This window comes from Cynocephalus volans, chromosome 4, assembly GCF_027409185.1.
Source record: "Cynocephalus volans isolate mCynVol1 chromosome 4, mCynVol1.pri, whole genome shotgun sequence".
Lineage (NCBI taxonomy): Eukaryota > Metazoa > Chordata > Mammalia > Dermoptera > Cynocephalidae > Cynocephalus > Cynocephalus volans.
In genome coordinates, this window is record NC_084463.1 from 48,020,971 (window position 1) to 48,036,135 (window position 15,165).

Here is a 15,165-nt window from a genome sequence, read left to right on the forward strand (position 1 = left end):
AGTTTCCTACCAGTGTGGCCGCAGGATTCCTGTGGGAGATCATCCCACTGACGACTGCTGCCTGAACTTGGCCTGAACAGAATGCTGTGTGTATAAGCCTGACTGTCACATAATGTTGCTTAGCAAAGTTTGCAGCAATGAACCGGTGAAACTCACACTGTCCACAAATGACTAGAGATCCCCTCCAGGAATGGTGAGCCAATATGTTGTCCTCCTGGAGGTGGGTGTTAGCTGTACAGGGAGGAAGTGCCTGTGTTTTGGTGGCATGTTGCTGCAGCCTATATTGCTGCTGCGGCCTATGGATGCAATGGTCAGCCATTCTCACTAAGGGAATGTCATGGAGGATCTCAGACACATAGATTGTACAGTGAGGGATCCTGAAGCATTGGGGGGGTGAAAATGGAGTCAGTATAGTCAGGCCCCCTCGCCTCATATCTGGCTGGGTATGATTCAGCACATCCATTTCAGGCAAGTTATGTAACAGTAGCATAACTGCACATGTGCGCCCATATGTACTCCTTGGCTCATGGCCACTACTGTGTACTTTCAGTATAAAAGGCAGCAGCTCTGAACCACTGGCTGGCAGGGCTCATGTCAGAATAAAGCATGTCTATCTTGTTATCAGCTGCCAGAATCTTTTTTCAACTACCTGATTCAGGAGATGCACAGGACAAGGCAGAGGGGTCTGTGATCCAACCCGACACCCCCCAAAATAAACATCTCTGGCCATCCAAAGACTCAGGCATGAATGCTCATATCAGCACTATTTTATATAGCCAGAAATGAATGCAACTCAAAATATTCATCCACTAGTGGAAGGAAAAGTAATATGTGGTTTAGCCATACAATAGGGAAGTTCAAAGTCCAGGAAACACATCTTGTGAAGTGGTGGCTTCAGCGATGGCAGGCATCACACTGCAGAAATGGTGGAGTGGGGAGGGCAAGAGAGAGCAGTGAGAGAGGCAGACTCTCCTCTCTTCTTTTAAAGCCCTCTGAACCACATCCCTGACTGCCATTTTTAATCCATTCTCTACTGCACAGTCCTGCAATCCAATCACCTCTTCAAGGCCCCACCTTTCAATAACATTTTAATAGGGTTTCCCACCCTCTTAATAGCCACGGTGGGGGCCAAGTTTCTAATACGTAAATCTCAGGGGACACAAGATTCAATTCAATCTTCAGTGAGTTTGGGGGGTCATAATTCAATCTACTACAGTGAGGATGTGGACAAAAGGGAACCCTTGTACACTATTGTTGAGAATGGAAATTAGTACAGGCCTTATAAAAAATACGAGTTTTCCTCAAAAGATTGAAAACAGAACCACCACATGACCTGTCAGTCTCACTACTGAGTATATATCTAAGGCAAAGAAAATCAGTATGTCAAAGTGATATCAGCAATTTTATTTCATTTTTTATTTTGAAATGTACATCACATTATCATTAAATATAGTCACCACAGTGTGTAAGGGAACCCTAGAAATATTTCCTCCCATCCGTCTGTGACTTTGTACCCCTTGACCAACCTCTGCACGTTCTCCCCTTCCCCCTGCCCTTCCCATCCTCTGGCAATCACAAGTCTCCTCTTTGCTTTTATGAGATCAACTTTTTAGATTCTATATGTGAGTGAGATCATGCAGTATCTGTCTTTAGGTGCCTAGCTCACCTCACTTAACATAATGACCTCCAGTTTTATCCATGTTTCTGCAAATGACAGGATTTCTTTTTTTTTTATGGTGGAACAGTATTCCACTGTGGACACTTACGTTGATTCAACATCTTTGCTATTGTGAATATAGCTGCAATAAACATGGTTGTGCAGATATCTTTTTGACATACTGATTTTATTTCCTTTGGATATATTACCAGTAGTGGGATTGATGGATCATATGGGAGTTCTATTTTTAATTTTTTGAGAAACCTCCATACTGTTTTTTCATAATGGCTGTACTAATTTACATTCCCACCAACAGCTTATCAGAGTTCCCCTTGGTCTACATTCTCACCACCACTTGTTATTTTTCGTCTCTTTGATAATAGCCATTCTAACTGTGGTAAGATGATACCTCATTATATTCTTTATTTGCATTTTCCTGATGATTAGTTATGTTGATCATTTTCTTTATACCCATTGGCCTTTTGTATGTCATATTTTGAGAAATGTTGATTCAGATTTTTACTTGTTTTTTAAATTATATTTGTTTTGCTGCTATTAAGTTGGTTGAGTTCCTTACATATCCTGGATACTAACCCCTTGTCAGATGCAAAGTGTGCAAATATTTTCTTCTGTTCTTCTGGTTGTGTCTTCACTTCTGTCAATTGTTTTCTTTGCTGTGCAGAAGATTTCGTTTGATGTAATCTCATCTGTGTGGTTTTGCTTTTGTTGCTTGTGCTTTTGAGGTCTCATTAAAAACTTCAAAAGAAAAACATGGATGAGCTTAGAGAAAATTATGTTAAGTGAAATAAGCCAGGCACAGAAACAGAAATACCACGTTCTTACTTATGTGTGGGAGCTAATACAAATAAATAAATAAGCAAACAAATAGAAAAAGACACAAAAATCACAATAATTTCCTGAACTTGTCAAAAAAAGAAAACAGATATGATGTTGATGAGAGTGGGAAAGGGGGAACGGGATGGGGTAAGGAGAGGAATTGGTAAAGGGGTACAAAAATCAACTACATTATATAATGATAAATAAAAAAATAAAAAATACACTTCCCAGACCAATGTCCTGAAGAGTCCCTCTATGTTGCCTTTAGTGGTTTTATAGTTTGGGCCTTACACTTAAGTGGTCAATACATTTTGAGTTGATTTTTGTAGATAATGATATATGGGGTATGGTTTTATTCTTCTGCATGTAGCAACCCAGGTTTTACAGCACCATTTATTGAAGAGACTATATTTTCTTTAATGTGTGTTATTGCACCAATATTTACAGTAGCAAAGATATAAGATCAAACTAAGTGCACATCAATGGAAGAATGGTTAAAGAAAATATAATAAACAGGGACTGAAATTTTTAAAAAATGAAATTCTGTCATTTGTTGCACAGATAAATGTATAGCTTTTTCTGTTAAGTGAAATTACCAGGCACAGAAAGACAGACACTGAATGATCTCAGTTACATGTATCATCTAGAAAAGTCAAACTTAAAAGCAGAGAGTAGAATGGTAGTTGCCAGGGTCTGAAGTGGGGGGTGGGGAAGGAAATGGGGAGATGTCTGTCAAAAGATACAAAAGATCAGTTGAATATGAGAAATAACTTCAAAAGATCTATTGTGCAACATGGTCACTATAGTTAATAGCAATGGATTGTATACTTGAAAATTGCTAAAGGAATAGATTTTTAAGTGTTCTCACCATAAAAAAAGATAAGTATCTGTGGTGATAAATATGTAATTAATTTGGTTTACCCATTCCACAATGCATGCATACACCAAAACATCATGTTGTACTACATTAATATATACAGTATTTATTTGTCAGATTTAAATGTAAATATAGTAAAAGACGTGTATAAAAGTAAAGGTCACCTAAAACTTCTTTAGCCATAGGTGAGCGCCATTACCACACCCTGCGTATTCTTATGCACATTATTCAAAACACGTACATACTGATACACAATTTACATACCCAAATGGGAACACACATTACTTTTAACTTTACTTAATTATGGACATCACTTTTTCCCTTTTTCCCACCCACAGATCAAGCTCCATCTTCCTGTAAAACCATGGAAGTCATCTAATTACTTTTATTAATAAAATCTCTCTCTCTCTCTCTCTTTCTCTCTCACTCACACACACACGCACACATGCACTTAGCAGGATTGGGATCACTATTTTATTAAAAATTAATTTTTATTATTATATACATTTGACCTTGAATCTTGTTTTCTTTTTCCAAATCCACTATTAAGATCTTCCTAGTTATCTTGTATAGTTTCCCATCATTGTTTACAAAAGCTGCATAATTTTCCATGATATGAATGTACCACAATTTATTAAGCCATTATCATTCTGGTGATTCTCATGTTTGAATAATAATTCACCAAAATCTTGCATGTGAACATGTTATTTATTAACATTTATATCTCATTTATTTGGAAAAATTCCCCAAATTAGAATTCTTGCAGAGAAGGGCAAGCAATTTTTAATTATATTAAATTGTATTCCAAAAAGGCATAACATTGCACATTTATACCAGCCATACACAAGATATGCCCTTTTCTGTACATCCTATCCCCTAACAGATTTGACTGCTTTTTGATTTTTGGTGACCTGGGGAGTGTTAAATACTACATAATGCAATTTAAATTTATTTCCTGTGTGGGAATAACACTGGTTATTGTTGATAATGATTATGGAAGTATATTTTCATTGCACAGTTTCCTTGTGATTCATGTGGGCTGAGAGCCTGGAGACATTTCATTAGTCACAGAAAAAAATCAAGAAAACCTTACTTCATCTAGAAACTTGACTAGGGCCCTAGCTTTGAGACTCACCAATTCCAATGAGACTTTAATGTCTTTTTTTCATAATGAGGATGATATTGTCTTAAAAGAAGTTGTCACAAAGTCACAAAAATAGAGCTTGCATAGTTGCCCCTTTCAGCCTTTGATCTTGTAGCATCCGGTTGGCCTCCCTGCCTTTGATCTGTGATCTACGTGGAGAGGTAGACAGCTCCACTCTGGCCTGAGGCAGCAATTTGTGTCTTTCACATGCCAGCATGGATCACCTTCTGAGGTCCCCTGTGCAACACCTGTCTCGTGCTCATATAACCCACTGAAATTTCACTCATCTCTATTGGTTAACCAAACCTTACTCATGGCCCTCTATTCTTTTCAACTCATTCCCTTCTATGGCAATTACTTTACCTTCACTGACAACCCCAATAAAGAATCCAGTCACTTTTATCTTTGTTTACTCATGGTGACCTATCTACACTATTTTACTGATGAATGAGAGTTGTTAAGAAGTTAAAATATCTTACAAGAAAAAGAAATGTAGCTGTGAATATGTACTTATCCCAGAGAGATTGCTTAGTATTTTCCACAGACAGGTAGGTAGGCAGAAGGTACGTAAAGTGTTTCCAGATCCTCACTTTCCCTTTCTCTCCTGAGTTCCTGTAGAAGGGTCTAAACCTGGAGCTGGTAAGAGTGGCTTGAAAATTGCCGAGAGAGAAGGCATCTGTGCCTCACTCACCCACAGCAGACTTGCTGTTGTTACTAAAGTTTAGGTGCATTAGTTTTTGAACAATGCATATAATTTCTGTTTTTCTACAATGTAAATGATCTGAAAACTTTCTTAACAGAGAATGATAAGGAAAGTTTCCACCCAATATAGGTAAGGGAAACAGACCCCAAATTTTGGGTTTTCCAGGCGTTCAAGAGATAGAAAAGTTATGTTATGATTGCCCATGATAAGACCCACTTTTAAACTTATTAGTCAAATTTGTATTTCCAGAAAGTTGGTGCTTCCAATGCTGAGAATTAGCAAGATTTGAATCACCAGCAACACTGAACAGAGATGAGTCTCAAGGACGCTGATGAATGTCTCAATATTACAGGCGCAGGAAGAGAAGGTTGTGCTTTATGCTCATCAACAGGCTTGAAGAACAGCAGTTGGATTAATCCTTTGTGTAAACAATTAGAAACTGATTAAGAAAAAGCTTTTAACAATTTTTTTATGATTGAATTAAAACTGTAGATTGAATTCAACCATGAGATTTACCCATAGGGCTGCATCAAATGCCCTTATGCTGAAAAATGCAATTATGAACACTCCTTTAGTCTTTGCCTCTGGATTTTCTAGATTTTTGTTTTCTACCTTGTCTATTATGTGTTCTGTTGAATTACTGGATGTTTTCCCAGGACCTTCTGAAGAGCTTCCAGCACATCCTTGTTTCTCAAGCTGTAGATGAGGGGGTTTAACATGGGTGTGAGGACAGTGCAAAATACAGACACAGCCTGCTCCTGCTCAGGGGTGTGGGAGGAACCAGGTGTCATATACATATAAACACATGGTCCTAGATAAAAACTTACTACCATAAGATGAGAGGTACATGTGGCCAAGGCTTTCCTTCCACCTTTGAGGGATTTCAAATGAAGAACAGTGAGAAAAATGAGGGTGTAGGAAGTCATGATAAGTCCAAAAGGGATGACAATAAAGGCAATGCCCATCACAAAGACAACCAGCTCATAGGTGGCAGTGTCTGTGCATGAGATCTTCATAATCGCTGGCATCTCACAGAAAAAATGGTGGATTTCCCTGGAGCCACAGATAGGTATATTCATGGTATAGATTGTATGAGCTGTTGAAGCTAAAATACCCCCAATCCAAGACACTATGGCCATCTGCACACAGACCCCCTGGTTCATGATGACTGCGTATCTCAGAGGGTTGCATACAGCTACATAACGATCATAGGCCATGAGGGTCAAGAGGATGCATTCAGCACCTCCAAGAGTAAAGAAGAAAAATATCTGAGCTCCACAGGCAAGATGTGTGATGTTCCTCCTTCCAGAGAAAAAGCTGATTGCCATCTTCGGAACAGTGCTGCTGATGAGGGCCAGGTCTATGAGAGAGAGCTGGCTGAGAAGAAAGTACATGGGGGTGTGGAGCCTCAAGTCCATCCATATCAGGAGGAGCAGGGTAAAGTTCCCGGTGACTGCAGCGAGGTAGATCAGGATGATAGTGTGAATAAGGATACAGACGTACTTCATATTGGGGAAGAGTCCCAGAAGGATAAAATCTGTTGTAAATGTTTCATTTCCTCCCTCCTTGGCTGTGACTGATCTGGTTGAACCTATTAAAGAAAAAGGCAAGGAAAAGAAAAGGCAAATGAAATGTTATAAGACCTTTTGAAATATGCTTTATTGGTCAGCTATTCTTTCAATAATGTAATGTAAAAGGCAGTTCTCCAAATTTCAGTGTCTATGAGAACAAATGTGTAATTTTTTAAAATTCCACGTCTGCGAGTCAGCTGGGGTGTTCTGCTGTACACTGACGGCCAATCTCAGGCATACTCCACTACACGTCTCTCATCCTGGGGCCTGCTGCTCTCATGGGGGACGGCAGAAACCAGAAACAGGCAAGTGGAACCATATGCTTCAGCTGAAGGCCTGAGCTTGGAACAAACTCTGTCACTTTCAACCACATTCCCGTGACTAAAGCAAGTCACATGTAGAAGGCAATATCAGTAAAGTGGGGAAGTAAACTCCACCCACAGTGAATCATCGTGGTAATGGGGGGTGAAGAAGGAATTTGAAGCAGTCAGTGCAATCTATTACAATGCTTCTCAGAGCTTCTATTATGACTCTTCTCGATTTCATGGTGTAGATGCTGCGTTCTCGGATATTTTATTATTTACTTCTTGGACTTCTGCTTAGTATGTTCTGTTAAGCCCCAGTGATGAAGACAAACCCATTTCCTGTGATCACAAACAAATTTTACTACAGCCAATTACCTGAGGTTGCATCAACAGAGGAATGAGCTGATACAGTTAGGATTGTGTTGTTCTCTAGATTCATTCATAGCATCCCAATGTAAACCACATCAGGATAATTTAATAATAATCATTAAATGAGATTGCATCAACTGTAAATGAGAAATTATCTTATGCCTACATTCCAGTTGGAAGATACCCATCCCAGAAAATTATGGCAGTAGAAATGGGAAGAAAAAAACCCCTCTATGCTACACAGCTTGGAACAGCTTTGAAATTAAACCTGGAATGTAGTTTTTATGACCATGTAACTAATTACACAGATGATACTTTTGCAAATCGGATATTTTAAACATACTTGTAAGGAAATTAATGTACTTAAGAGTTTGGGTAAGAGACAGATTCCAAAAAAAAAAAAAAAAAAAAAAAACCCAAAAAACAAACAAACAAAACTTTGATCATGACATGAGGAGTTCATTAAGATTTCTCATTTTCCCATTTTCCCAACCAGCCCTGATTGAGCGGTGCTTCTTGGCAGAAACAATGAAGGGTTTAAATTCCCACTGAAAACATGAAGACACTCTAAGAATTTACTGTTAATTCTGCTTCACTGATATTTACTAGGCTTGCTCACTTCTAGGGCCACAACTGTGTCATTCCATCAGCTAACTGTTGCAGTTCTAGACAGAAGGCATGAAAAGCTCTTGGGTACAAGGAGGTGAAAGATTAAAAAAAAAACCCGCCCAGAAGGTAATTTAATTTAGTAAAAATCTTCATAATGTTAGCCCCCAGTTATTTAAACTAAATATTCTCCCCTGGTTCTCAAGTTGCTACAAAGGACTCTATTAAGGGGAAGAACTATACTTCAGAGGGGCAAAGCAGCAGGTATAATGAAGGCAGCTAGGCCGGCCTCTCCCAGATTACCTGCCTTTGTGCACCTACACATGCTGGGTTCTCAGCGCATCATGCTTCTTCCTTCAAGTGGTGACGCTTCAGGACACTTGCTGAAGGAGGCCTTGTGCTGGGAGAGTTGAGTGTTTTGGTTTTCACCTGCAGGAAGTATTTTTGACATTATATAGACAATTCCAAGTGCACATGGCAACAGCAAGTGCCCCAGAGGACTTGAGGCAAATAGGAAACCACAGAGGACGTGAGTCCCTGGACATCCACTAATTGATGTGTTTACCTCCAACTCACTGGATTTTGCTCAAAACAAGGTTTGGGGTGGGGATTACCCTGTGTATCCAGAATTTTATTCTCCTGGGTGCTTAAAGATTTCCCACATTTTTGGCTTGTCTTAGGGTATTATTTTATTGAGATTGATTTTTGACTCATCCACAAGATAAGACATTCTTGTAAATCCTTGCTTAATTTACATGAAGATGTGGAAAAATTTAATTTCTTCCAGTAGCAGCCACATAGGGAAGGAAAGTTTCCTGTAGTGTCAAAAAGATTTGTCCTTCAGAACAAACATAGCTCTTCACTATCATGCAACTTGGCCGTCTGGTTTTCCCAGTAATTTTTTTTTTTGATGGCTTCTCACAAGTAAAATATAAATATATATTATTAGTGAAAAAAGTTTTTGAAAACACATAATTATAAAGAATAACTAGTTAAAGCCACTTATTATATGACCTATTTCCACCTCTCCCCCTGGAAGTAATTAATAATGACAAAATGGTATGTATCTTTTTAATTAGTTGCTATGTAATATGCACATATATGAGTTTTTCTGGGGTTTTTTTTCTGGCTTTTAAAGATAAACTTTTAAATTTGAAACCATTATGTATTTACAGTAAAGACATAAAAATAATACAAAGAATTCAATATATTAGCTTCTCTTACCATCCACCATGGTGAACATTTTAAATCTAATAAATGAACATTGATGTATTACTATTATTTAAACCCCAGACTTTATTTGGATCTCTCCAATTTCTTACTGATGCAATTTTTCTATTAAAGGATACAATCCAGGATACCATGTTTCATTTAGTATTTACGGTTTTTTAGTCTCCTCTGGTTTATGACAGTTTCTTAGTCTCTTTTTTAAAAAATTACCTTGACAGTTTTGAAGAACACTGGTCTGATATATTGTACAATATTCTTCAATTGGGTTTCTATCATCTTGTCTACAAAAGCAATTCTCTAAAGTTTCACAGCCTTAAACAGGGTGCTCATGACTTGGATGAGACATCCTGTTCCTAAGCAAAAGATTTGTAATTGATCAAGAAATTTTACAAAGATTGTGTGCTTTGGAAGCAGCAGTGTCCTGGACGGGTGAACATCTACAAACTCTCTGGATGCAAAATCAGCTATTACATGGAATGGAACCCCATTCTGGAGTTTCAACAACTGGCAATTACACCCCAATTCACAGCACCAGGAGTGATGCCAACGCCACAGCCCTGAGAGATGATGACATCATCAGTCCCCACCTGGGATAAATTTAAAAGGACTTGCCATGCTAAATGATACTTACTTTGCTTTAACCAAATGTTTTTGTCTTAAATGTGAAACCTTGATCTGTAGCTTTTGCTTTTTCTTTTCAAAAAGGGGAGGGCAAATGTGGAAAATACTAACATCTATAAAGCAAATGTGTTTCACAGGGCCTACCTTCCAAGGCCCTTCAGGTACAACCTGACTTTTTAAAATTACACAGAGAAATTTAAGCTTCCAAAAGACAGGAAACTTTCCCCAGGCTCAACTCTCTGTTGTAGATAAAGAATTGTAACACAGCAAAATTGTGGGCTCCAAGGGCAGATGTCCTTGGTGCAGCTAAACTTAATGACTGTTGCCATGACAATTATCTTACTGTTCTTTTGTAACCAACTATGTTTCTTTTCTGTAACTTTCCTGCCTGAAGAATAAATACAGACAGAAGACCATAGTTTGGGTTTAATTTTCTGAGGAGCAATGCCTCTCTCTTGAGGGTTCCTAGAAATTAACCCCTTCAGGGCTACTCACTGCTCAGAAGAAATGGGCTTTGAGTAATCCTTTGCATCTCCATCACCCTGGAGGAGAGGTGACAGGTTTCTTTGATATTTTGTGATTACTAGACTGGGGTTATGTGTTTTGGGGTAGACTGCCACAGTTGTGACTTGAATATGTTCCCTAGAGTTCATGTGTTGGAAACTTAATTCTCAATGCAAGAGTGTTGAGAGATGAGACCTTTAAGAGGTAATTAGGTCAGGAGGGCTCTGATTTCATAAATAAATTAATGCCATTATCACAGGAGTTAGTGAATTATCGTGGAGGTGGGATACTGATAAAAGAAAGACTTTTGCCTTTTCTCTTCTCTCTCTCTCTCTCATGTCTTCTCTCATTTCCACATGCTTTTTACAATGGGACAGCAAGATGGTCCCCCCACCAGATGCTGGTCCTTCAACCTTAGACTTCCCAGTCTTCAGAACTATAAGAAATAACTCTGTGTTCTTTATAAATTACCCAGTCTGTGGTATTCTATTATAATAGCACAAAAAAACTAAGACAGCCGTATAGGTGATACTATATCATATCAGGGGATACATGACATAAACATGACTTATCAGAGGTGCTGTTAACCTTCATCACTTAGTTAAGGTAGTGTTTGCCAGGATCATATTTGTTGGCCCTCCCTGGATTGGTGGTATTTCTGGGAGTACTTTTACTTCCTTGGGACAGAGGGGAGAACATGATGCAAACCCCACACCTAGAAAGTCTTCCAGAAAGCAGTCCACCCCACCCCCAACTCTAGATGCTATGGCCTGTCTTATTTAGTTTCTAACAAAAATAAATGAAGTTCGCCCTGTTTCCACCTCACTATTTAGCATAGGAAATTTAGGTGCAGAGAGTTGCGGTGGCATTTTCAAGACACAGCTAGTAGGTGGCAGAGACACCACAGTGCCTTGCTGGAAATGAGAACTCAAATATTTAACATGTGATCCAGGAACTGTTTGGTGGTGCCCAAGGGCCAGTAGGAGCATAGAAATGTGGTGACATAGGAGATGATTCTTCCCAGAAAGGCTGGTACCAGGGACTCCCCTGGTATCTCCAGAATGCTTCATCACGAGGGTGTTTCATAATTTAGGGTCACATCATTTTCCCATTCGGTGGGATGAGGAGGGACACTTGGAGGACTGGGGTCTAAAGCTCATATGAAGGAGTATCATCCTATCAGGAACTTACGCATGAGGGATATGGATGTTGGAGTGAGCAGGACTGAAGCCATATTAGGACCTAAAACTGCCTGGGCTGCGAAGGCAGGGAGGATTTTTTAAAGGACAGTTTTTTCTCTCCACTCTTTCTTCCCATCCCCTGACTTTCTAATCTTGCTCGCTACGTAGGAAAACAAGGCCAAGAAGCCAATTACTGCTTTGCAAAACAAACAGTTCTTTCTTTGAGACTTGTAGAGTTTTGAGAAATGATCAAGGCCAAATGACTGAAGCTGAACTTGGGCACCAGCCAAGTATGCCCGGGCAAATCAAAATCTTGCAGGGTCCTGAGATCACAGCAAAGATGATAACAGAAACCAGATGAGGACTTGGTGAGACCTTGAACCTGACCCATAGAAATGGAGCCCTTGGAACTCACATCCGCTTCTCTCCTGCTTTTCACCTCCCATGTTCCATTCCCTCAACAATTCCTTTAAAAACTCCTGAGTAAATCTATATATTTGTGATGGGATAGCCTACCGTCTTCTTCAGCTGAATACATCTGCTTTTCTAACACCAGCCATTTGACTTCTGAGTGGGTTTTTTTCTTTCCTTCTCAAGGGGATGGGCAGCCGGACCTGAGTAGGGTAACAGATTTTGTCAAGCCAGCCAGGAATTGAGTGCATTGGGTGGCCTAGCACCCACCCACACACTTTGGTGGGAGCAAGGCCATTTGTTCTGGGGAGTTCTCTCTGAATTCCAGCAACAGTGTTAGGAGTCAGACATCCAAAATGTGAACTGTTTCCACCCAAAGTCTATGATCAAGAGAATAAAACAGTTTGATTAGACTGAGTCCCTGGCCGAGCTGAAAATATAACTCCTGTGTCTTTAGAACTGAAGACAGGAACAGGAGTTCCTAGAAAAAAAGAATATCCCCTGAAAAGGGAAGCCTTAGAAGGTATTCAGCCTGTGCTGCAGAAGTTTTTGAAACATGAGCTTATTTGGCCTTGCCAGTCTCCTAATAATACCCCTATATTGCCGATAAGGAAACCTCATACTAGTGAGTGTCACTTTATGCAAGATCTCAGAGTTATGAATAAGATGATACAAGATATCCACACCACTGCTCCAAGTCCTTGTACATGATGATGGGAAATTATGGTTGGTTTTCAGTTTGGGATTTAAGGATGCATTTTCCTGGATACCAGTTGAAGAGAAGTCACAATTGTTGTTTGCCTTTGCATGGCAAGTCCCCCTCCCCAACAAAACTGTTTTCTAATGTTGCTGGACTGTGTCACCTCAGGGATTTGGAAATCCTCCAGAGATATTTTGTGAGGCACTAGCTAGATACTTAAGACCCCTTCAGCTTGATGAAGGAATATTCTCACAATATGTAGATGATCTAGTTATTGCTAGCCCTACCTATGACAAATGATTAAAGAATACCATTATCACTTTAAATCATTTAGCTGAATGTGGATGTAAACTTTCTTCTTCCAAAGCTCAAATTTGTAAGGAAAAAGTTACCTTCCTAGGGTTTACACTAAGCAAAGGAAAAATGCAGTCTTCTCCTTGAAAGAAGGAAAGCTGTAGCAGCAATCAAGCCACCAACAATAGGAGACAATTGTGAGGGTTTTGGGGAATGGACAGATTTTGCACATCTGGATTCCAAATTATGGGCTAATAGTGTGACTCTTACATGAGGCATTAAATGGACTAGACACTGAGCCTCTGTATTGGACTAAGGAATTCCATCAGCCATTCTTTGAAAGCTTAAGGAAAAATTGATGATGATTCCTGTTTTAGGCTTTCCCAATTCTCAAAATCCTTTCAACCTGTATGTACATGAAAAAAGGGTTTGGACTGGAGGTTTTAATCCAGTTACTTGGAACTGTGCCCCAACATATAGCACACTTCACTGAGCAGCTGGAACAAACTACCAAGGGATGGCTGCCTTGTTTAAGGGCTGTAGCTGCCACCTGCTCTCCTGTTTTCGTCTCCCACATTCCATTTCCTCAACCCTTCCTTTAACCGCCCTGCCCAGTAAATGTAAATCTTTGCGATGGGATAGCCTACCATCTCCTTCAGCTGAATGCATCTGCTTTTCTAACACCAACCATTTGACTTCTGAGTTTTTTCTTTCCTTCTCAAGGGTGCGGGCAGCCAGATCTGAGTTCAGTAACATGAACGCTTTTAGTGAGAAATGTTATAAGTTGTAAGAAGACAATTGGGGAGTAGGGGAATAATTAAATAATTAGTAGTGTTTAAATAATTAGTTGTGAGGCCATTAGGCTGAGATGGCTCTACTGTTCTTGATGCCTAAGTAGCAAATGGACACTTAACTCAGAGTAACTTAACCTATCAGAAACAGTCCACTAGCTTTTAACAAAGGACTTTCCACTTTAACCAAATACTTTCTTTATTTGACAACTGTAAAGACCTTATAAAACATTTCCTCTCACATTTGCTCAGTGGAACCCTAAACCACTTGTGGTTTGGTGCTAATTCATGAATTGCTGTTTGCTCAAATAAACTCCTTAAAACTTTAGTGTGCTATGCTTATTTTTAACAGTTTTGGTATCAGAAGTAGGATTCCAAACAGTTTTCTATCTCAGAACTATGTTATTCTAGAGGTATAGGTGAAAGAAAGTGAGCCAAGATGCCAGGTACAATGCAAGTTTTATTAAAGGAAAAGAATCTGTGGGGCTGTGCTCAAAGTGATGGGAAGCCCAGGGCTGCCCTCAGAATGGGGGACAGCACCAGGCGTGCGTGTGCTAGAGCTTATATAGTGTGCCAAGGGCTGGCTGATACCATCAAGGAGGGGCATTATGCTAATGTGGAAACTGTGTGACCAGGGTGGAGAACTGCACCTTTGCAGAAGCAAAAGGGTTTCTGTTTAAGTCATGAGGCTTCTCGTAAAGGGAAGGGAGGAGGCGTTTGGTGCTGGAGTGGAAGACAAGGCTGGCAGCTATTTTGTGCTTTTTGTGTGCACAATGGTTCCAGTCACATCCAAGATCCATCAATAGGTAAATCTTACTAAATATAATTTTGAATTAAAGTGGACATATGGGAATGTTTTTAACCTAAACAAAGTTATTCAACTATGGCGCAAAATGTAAAAAACAAACATTCTAATGCCTAAGAAACAATGGCATACATTTTCTGATTAGTACAGAGAGTAAACTAAAAATGTAAATAAATAAATCTAAAATTAAACAAATAAAGAAAAAATTTAAAAAATACCTCTCTAAAATACATTTTACAAATGACAAGAAGACATAAGTCTTTACAGTTAAACAGCTAAGGGACCAAAAAGACATCCTTGTAGGTATTTAAAACCCAAAATGAGAGGTCCCAATTTAAAAAACCTTATGTCTTGAGATGTTGGCCTTTATTTTAAACAATAAGGCCTTTGAGGGGAAATGTCCTCTTTCACATCAGCCATATGGTGAACCTAATCCCTTTGGCCTGGACTGTTTCTCCACTAGAAAAATCCTCCAAATGTTTGTTTCCTGGAGTAATAAACAACCAGTCTCTTGGAGTATAAGTAATATTTATTTTGGGGATCTCAAATCAAGCCCCAA

The 15,165-nt window shown here is 39.3% G+C and overlaps 1 protein-coding gene across 1 annotated transcript; it reads right to left on the reverse strand.

Annotated features, from left to right (window-relative positions):
• Positions 1 to 5,838: 5,838 nt before the first annotated feature.
• On the reverse strand, positions 5,839 to 9,303 carry LOC134376105 (olfactory receptor 2T27-like). The gene is made up of 2 exons (XM_063094776.1): positions 9,294 to 9,303; positions 5,839 to 6,809 (listed from the first exon to the last, which is right to left on the reverse strand). The coding sequence occupies exons 1-2, from the start codon at positions 9,301 to 9,303 to the stop codon at positions 5,839 to 5,841; spliced, it is 981 nt and encodes a 326-aa protein (XP_062950846.1).
• Between the last annotated feature and the right edge of the window lie 5,862 nt (positions 9,304 to 15,165).